This window comes from Mixophyes fleayi, chromosome 6, assembly GCF_038048845.1.
Source record: "Mixophyes fleayi isolate aMixFle1 chromosome 6, aMixFle1.hap1, whole genome shotgun sequence".
In the NCBI taxonomy this organism is placed as follows: Eukaryota; Metazoa; Chordata; class Amphibia; order Anura; family Limnodynastidae; genus Mixophyes; species Mixophyes fleayi.
In genome coordinates, this window is record NC_134407.1 from 29,154,899 (window position 1) to 29,163,454 (window position 8,556).

Here is an 8,556-nt window from a genome sequence, read left to right on the forward strand (position 1 = left end):
TATAGCTGGAATAGGATATGCCCTAGATCAAATTAAATTTCAGTGTAAAAATAAAGAGATCATGTATTTGTGTGCTATATATAAAAAAGCAGCCAGTATTATCCTTGAATGTAAACAAAAAAAAATATATGCACCCCTTGCATTGTTACATGCTTTGTCCATGAGCACATTTACTCCTGTATTGCTTTGCTCCTAAATCAACATTTATGAATTTTGGGAAACAGTCAAATTGTCCAAATTTTAACCGGTACTGAATTGCCACATGTAGTAGGTTATTTAATTATCTATTGATTTGCTTCTCTGCTGTATAATAATATAAGATTTATAAAAAACGTCATTTTCTGGGAGTTTGGTTTAGTCTTTTTTTATTTTATTTATTTTGTAACCGGGTTCCCAGAAGGCAATTCATTTCAGAGAATTAAGATAACCTTTATAACCACAGAGAGGTCAATGACTGAAAGTTTTGAATGTTAAAAATACATCACAATCCCTATTAATCAATATAAGCAACTGTGACTCAGATAGACGTGTTTTCTCCTGTGTTGTGAAATTATTCATCATTAACAAGATGCGTCATTAGTATTTATTTGGAAGACATTTAATTTCCATGTCTTTTGGAATGCAATGTAAAAATGATAAGTAACTACAATAATATATATATATATATATATATATATATATATATATATATATATTGTGTATAATATTATATATTATTAAATTATTTTATATATATATATATATATATATATATATATATATATATATATATATAAACATATATATAGATATATATATAATTATTTATAATATATATATATTGTGTATAATATTATATATTATTAAATTCTAATATATATATTATTAAATTCTAATAAATTAGAACATTAAGCTATTTTTACTTAACAACTTCACTTTTATTCCACAGGTTCATCCACACAAAAAATTTAAATATATTTCCATTGTTTTAGGGGGGGGAAATATGTACACGTCATATAAACAGCCTGAGGTATGCAGTCGCATGACATTTACAAAAACATATATAAATTATATACAATATATACAATGCATAGTAAACTTATGGTGTAACTTTAGTAGATATCCGCTTTGTACAAAGAAAACTGATTTGTTTTTTTTAAATTTGGAAATGTTTTATTTAAAAAAAACACAGAAAAAGTCCTGCAGAAATATTTCTCAAGACTCACGCCGATGTGAGTCAGGCCATGCTGAGCACTGTAGTTCCACAGCGGCTGGAGAGCCTCAGAATACCTATAACATATTTATAGGTAAGTCGTTCTAGAATTTAGGATTTTAAGTGGGGTTTATTAGGGCTCACCGCTTCCCCTTATTTATCCAAGTTTGTAGACACTTGCTGAATTTTAATATACAAGTCAAAAAATATAAAAATTTAAAATTCTTAAGTTAAAGACACAGTCTGACATGGATAACTGACAATGACCTGACATTATTTCCACTGCAGCTAAGGCACTGTATATATTACATCATATCCTTGTCCTTACCCCATCATACGATTTAGGGGTGCAGAGTCCAGCTTCTGTTAAAGTGCAAGCTGAATAAAAAGTCCTTTGTGAGACGTGTATCAGTGGGTACACTTGAAATATCCTTTGTCACCTTCAATGTCCACTTCTTCATCGGAATTATCTGAAATGTCTGTGTCCAGGTTCTCCTGAGAATTAGGAGAGGGGGAGCACTGTGACCCATCTAGAGAGGAATCTTTATTTTTCTGCTCAATACTCAAACAGTTCTCCTGACCCTCCTCACAGTCATTCTCTAGACTTTCGGTTTCGTCTTTCTTATTTCCCTGGGGGTTCTCCTAAAATAGAAATTTCAGTTAGCATTTTAATGATCTACACCCGAAACCCCACAACAACGCCAACCCCAGTGTTGTGATAGTAAAATATTCAAACCTCATTGCACTTTATTTCCACACAGGCAGAGCTAGTCATTTTGTAATCCATGTCAGGTCATACTTCATTGATAACATCATTATTGGAAAAGCATATATAGTTTTTGTAATGTTGGGGGGGTTTCCAACCACATACCCCCTGTATATCACATTGTACAGTTTGTCTCATTTTACATGAATGCTACAAATACATTATTGATACCCCAATAACACAGTAAAGTTAGAAAACCAGTATGTGTATTATATTTTATGTAATCAGAATAATGCCAGCCAAGCAGTAAAAGCTATAGTCTATGGCAATAAATGTTCAAGTGTTACCAGCATATAGGCAAAAAAACAATTATTGCACTAAAACTTCATTGTGGACATAAAACAGAGATGGGGTGAGGGGGACACAATCCCTCCTGTACTTGCTTACAGGCATTATTGCAATGCAACACATAAACTGATGAACTATAATTTGATTTTGTAACATTTTTGCACTGCTATTCTATAATTACCTTTGATTGCTATATTAACTGATTCGCTCCATATGTTCGCCAAATTATATATGTATGCCAACAAGCACTAGGGAGGCTGACTATTGTGGCTGTACACATTGCTTTATTACATTAGGGGGTCTGTTATTCTTACACTGTGTAACCATCTCTTCAGTTACACAATTTCACTTTGTTCATAATAGAAAGACACATTTAAATAGTAACTAGAACAGGCTAGAAAGTTAGTAAAAAGTTAAACAGGTCAACAAAATCACAATGATACGTATATGTTACAGTATTTAGCATTTCAAGTCATTAAAATTGATTATCATGAACATGAGTGTGTCAGTAGGGTGTATAATATATATATATGTGTGTGTGTGCGTGCGTGTGTGTATTCGTGAATATATCTATATATCTATATAGATATTAGACTTAGATAGCATTAAGTGCAGGAAGTAAATATTTTGTTGCATTCAATGCCAATTTGAAGCAGCACAACTCTACACAGAGATTCAAATCGTACATCTAGTTTACCCAGGACTTTCAAAACCTCAAAACTGTTATTGACTTCAGTAATGCAATCATCTAACCTCATGTAGGAACTTTACAGAAATATATAACCAAAGTACTAATGACCACTTCCAAAGCAGCTTTACCAAACATGTGTACCAGGAAAGCACAATATAATATATGTTAATACAGTGTTTTAAGTATATTAACCATACAACCCCACAATGTGATTTAGCCTAAATTATGTGGAGAAAGTTTTGGCTGGCAATGCATGCTGGGAATTGTAGTTCCACAACAGCTGAAGAGCCGTGGGATGCTTGAGCGCGTCTAGACAGTAATTACCAAACCCTGTATACAGTATATAGGTGTGAAAACGTCAAGTTTAGAGTCTATTCAGCGTTGCTAGTCAAAACACCGACTTTATGCAGAGGTGCGATGAAACAGGATTAGTACCTGTACAGAGGTAATAAGATAAACAGCCCATGGGTTTGCACATCAATTAGTGACGAGTTTAATAGTTGCTGTGGGTGCAACATGGAGTATAATCTATCTCGTCCTATTTAGAAGCTTTTAGCATTATTGCTGCATGAGTGCCGCCTGGATTCCTTACAGGACTATTTGCCTTACTAATCAAGGTGAAGAGTTTACACAGCCATCCAAATGACTTGGGCATACAACGCAGGATGGGTGATCACATTAAAAGATAAGTTGATTAAAATGAGTCTCTCCCTAGAAACAAAGTTATTTGCTCTACCTGTTTGAGACGCCTCCATTTGGCTCTTCGGTTCTGAAACCATGTTTTCACCTGGATAGGAGGAAGTGAGATTAGATCAGCTCAGGGAAATAACAATGTACATGTTACTGCAATTCAGAATTATTATTATTAATTATTATTTTTTATTATTAATTATTATTATTATTATTATTATTATTATTATTATATGCCATTATGTAACACAAATAAAAATAATAATGGTTTGCAGTTATTATTTAACTAGACTAGTGGTAACCATTATAATTAATTTAACTTTATATTGTAATAAGGCTATATTATTATTTAATTCACATAACAATACATGTTAATTATTATTATTATTTATTATAATTATTATTTTATTTAACAGAAGTTCATAAAATTGCACTATTTTTAATAATTTTTTTCTTTTCTTTGTATTTTGAGACTATATTTTATTTTTCATCACAAATACGATATAATTGTTGGATGATGAACATGAATCTGGTATAATTGGAAACGACAGGATTTGTTTGTAAGACTGCACTACAGATAAATAACACGGCTCCCCTGTGGTTTCCACATTAGTTAGGGGTCGTCTTACCTGTCTCTCACTCAGCTGCAACATCTTGGCCAATCTTTTCCTTTCGGGGGGAGACAAATATTTCTGTGTCTCAAACTTTTTCTCCAGCTCTATAGTCTGGTCGTTGGAGAACCTCACTTGACCCCCTTTTCTCTTGTGAAGTGGCCTCTGGATAAAGGGGCTCCAGAGAAGCGGTTTACCTGTAAAGTACACAACATATGACTATCTACACCTAATGCAACATGTACAAGTGTAGCCACATACACACAAACATCTGCATTAAACCGGAATTAGCGAACAATGTCCCTATCCCTGTATCCATTGTATCCTATGGCTGAGGTGCTTGCAATCCGCTAAGGAATATGTATATATATATATATATATATATATATATATATATATATATATGCTGATAAATAACAGAATATTGTTTATGCTGCTTATTCTCACACTTCAGAAACACTAAAAAAATAGTAACAATAATTTAAACTTCAAAGCCATAATTATCAGTGATCACTATGGCTGTGAAATTTAAATTATTGTTGCTATTTTTTTTTATGTTTCTGAAGCGTGAGAATAAGCAGCATAAACAATATTGTGTTATTCTGTTCTATGTGTAGGACGTGAGTAAGGGATTGTTCTGATGATAAGGGTTGAACTTGAGTCTGTGGCTTCTCACAGCAGATCGGGCTGAGGTAGCCTACAGCTCACCACTTGCTGTGGAACTACTCCCCCCAGCATGCCCTAAGGGCCAGGTGCTGGTAGCGCACGCTGGGATTTATAGTTCAACGACAGCTGGAGAACCGCAGCTTGCCTTGATCTTGCTGATATGCTGAGGACCAGTTATTGTCATCAGAGATTATGTCCACACTTCCGTGAATATGTTTCCTGTTGGGTCTCTATCTCTCATAAAGAAACTGCCTTCCTCATAATGTGCTCTCTACTGTAATCGAATGCTCGCCTGCTTCTTGTACATTTCATGTGTCTGGATTGGAAATGATTCATGTGAAAAGCAATGAATATTTAAATGTAAGATTGTCATATAACAAGGTTAGAAGCCACTGTTTCCTTTCGGCATTATTCCAAAAAATACACGATACACTCTGTGCAGTGCCAGTTTTCGTTGTGACCAATAAGCTAAGCAAAGGCCAAAAATTATAATTACACACAAACAAAACAACCTTATAAAAACGATTCTCTGTCTACATATTAAAATATCAATAGGGGCATTGTTACAAATGGATTATTACAAATACAGTAAATATTAACATTATTCAGCTATGATATTTTTTAACCATTGAAATATTTAACTTTGCCTTAATTCTTACATTAAAGACTGAGATATATGATGAATGAAATGTCTAAATTAATATCATCAAGTACATTGCTGTACAGTAACAATATATACATATATATAGAACAATAAAACTATATATAATAACATATATGCATATAAATATATTATATAAATATATTATATATATATACACATACATACATACATAAATAGATTTATATATTCATAGATATATAAAATACATTTATATATTCATGTATATATAAATACATATACACACATATATATATATATATATATATATATATATATATATATATATATATATATATATATACACACACACATATACAAACACATATATATATATATATCATGCATGTATCTGGGTGCGTGTTGCCAATTCATGCACTCTGACTCTTTAACCTAAATTATAAGGATGAATTATTTGGAGGTACTGAGTTAATCTGAGAATGTAGGACGTTTGTCAAATTCACACCAAACCACTTTTGAGGTTGTTATTGGTTTGCAAGCAAACACCTTTTTAAGAGAAATGAGTCGTCCAGTAAGACAAATAAATAAACCTAAGTTTAACAAATATTCACTCCATGTAATAGAGAAACACATCCTTGCGCTCCTGTAAATGTTCTGTTATCTACCCTGTCACTAGTGGGCTGAATAGGCAGACTCTGAGATCATGTTGGTTTGGGTATACACTGAATGGGCCTCTCACCTCTGGCCTGCACTTGTGGCTTTGTGGTGTTGTGCAATCCTCTGCTTGCGTCAGTTGGAACTTTGCAAGAAAACAGCCATTAGAAAAAATAGGAAGCAACTGGGTATTTTAGCCACTACAGAGTCTCATCCCACACAGAGGAAATGAACAATATCACAAAAACGGATCCTGGCTATCAGAAGCCGAGTGTTTCCTGAATTTGTCTGTATTGAGGATGTCGATAAAATAATCAACAGTGTGCACGAATTCCGGAGAAGAGGCAGCCAGGAAAACACTTAACAGCTTCTGAAGCCAGATTTTCTGCTATCAAGAGCTCAAGGTTTCCTGTATGAACGGAAAGGGGGTCAGCCTGCACCTCTCTGACCAGTCCAGGATAATCAGCACCACTGCCAGACACTGCTTGTTCAGCTTCATCCTCAGGGACAGCGCACAGGAACGCGCAATAAAACGCAGCCTGTCGCAGGACACGTCCAATCTCTTTATTTTAAAAGGAACTTATGTATCTACTGCAATAAATTCATAATACTGTAAACATAATGTTACCAATATAAATATATTGCTACCCATGCCGGATCTATTCCTGATGTGAACCATTGAGACTGAACGCTATAATACACTATAACACTATGATCCACTGTGATACATTTGACACATTCTCACCAAGTGAATTAATTTGTATCAGTAACTGGTCAATAATTCCCCACGTGGTGCTACATTAAGGGGCAATCGGGGACAAGTCGTGGTTGCAGAGTATTAGGTTTGCTGTTGTTTCTTTTTGTTGTACATTTTTTTGGGGGTTTCTTCGAAGCATAGATTAGATCAGCTTTGTCTGCAAGAAATCCTGCAGCCGTGTCTCTGAGCTGTGAGAAGCTCTGCGGTTTTGCTTTAAGATCAAGCTAAACGAGTTGAGAGAACTACAAATCAAAACAGCCACAAAAAGATTTCTATTACTTCTCATCACAGAGATAGAGTAACAGGGGTCACAGTGGAGCTTAGTCACAAGAAACCGTGCAGGGTACAGGTAACGGATGGGAGATATATAAACTGCTTTATAATGGATCAGGAGTTCTACATACGATACAGATGTCAGCAGGAGCTGCAGACACCCAGTATGGACACAGCTGCCAATCACTCGCTAGAACTATTTTAAGAATTTCCAGATGTGTCCACTTTCTAGTGATCAATCCATAGAAAATACATATTTCCACCCATCATTCACACGGAATCCACAACGAAACGATGACATTGAACTTACCCATAGAGTCGTGTCTGATGAGGGCATGTGTATATTCGCTCATGGGTCGTGAGAAGGGGTACAGGGGGTTTTGGAAGGTGCTGGATCCATAGGAAGCTGCCAGCGCTGCCTGGTGAGAGAAAGCTGGGTGGATTGGCGTGGGTTCATAGATAGGGGTCCTGTATGTTGCCACCAAGCTGGTGAAGGAAGAATTAGGAGATGGCAGAGTAGGGGTGGGCATGGCTGGGTTTCCATTCCTTCCAAGGATATCATCGATGTAGAATGGTGTGGGGTGCACAGGCTGCAGGGGGGTGGGTGCATACAAGGGCACACTAAGACCCATTGCAGAAGAGCTAGAGTGCTGGTACTGCATGACTGGGGATCCCCTCTCCTGGTCCTGTCACTGTCCACAGCAATCCTTGTGGGTGAGATGTAATCCACCTGGGTGTAAGGCTGTAAATCTGTCTGCAGGAGCAGCCAGCCGGGGGTTTTAAATGGCACAAGCAGCTGGTGTCCGGCACACTGACATCTAACCAGCCCTGCAAGAACCCTCCATCAGTTTCTATTGGCAGTGGGCGGACCCCTCGTGGTCTCTCTACACTTCCTGCCTTGTACCCTTCACCGCCTCATTGGCTAGTGGAGATAACCACGCCCCCCTCCTGGCATGCCCTTGTTGTAGGTAAAGTCCATGGGGAGCCAATCAGAGGCTGCTAATAATCTGCAACAAGATCTGAAGGGAGAGCCAGCACACTATCACTAGATCTAAAGATCGATGATTGTTCTCATGCTGTGCATTTATGTCAGTCCTCGCCCACGTACACTGAGAGATGTCACTGGTGCATTCATAGCTGCATAACTCATGAAATATAGGTTTATGTGATGTTAAATACTTTCCTGTCAAAAAAGACAAAAGTATTATAGGAGTGATACTCATATAACAGGAAAGTATTCAACATCACATAGATTTTTCTGGCTGACAAGTACTGCAATAAATTTGTTCTTTTGTTTTTTTTTGCTAGACATTCTGAAATATATGTTTTATATTTGTGCTTTGGGT

General features: G+C 36.0%; 1 protein-coding gene across 1 annotated transcript; it reads right to left on the reverse strand.

Annotated features, from left to right (window-relative positions):
- Nucleotides 1–879: 879 nt before the first annotated feature.
- On the reverse strand, nt 880–8,055 carry HHEX (hematopoietically expressed homeobox). The gene is made up of 4 exons (XM_075216148.1): nt 7,521–8,055; nt 4,257–4,435; nt 3,674–3,724; nt 880–1,834 (listed from the first exon to the last, which is right to left on the reverse strand). The coding sequence occupies exons 1-4, from the start codon at nt 7,870–7,872 to the stop codon at nt 1,601–1,603; spliced, it is 816 nt and encodes a 271-aa protein (XP_075072249.1). The 5' UTR covers nt 7,873–8,055; the 3' UTR covers nt 880–1,600.
- Nucleotides 8,056–8,556: the final 501 nt, after the last annotated feature.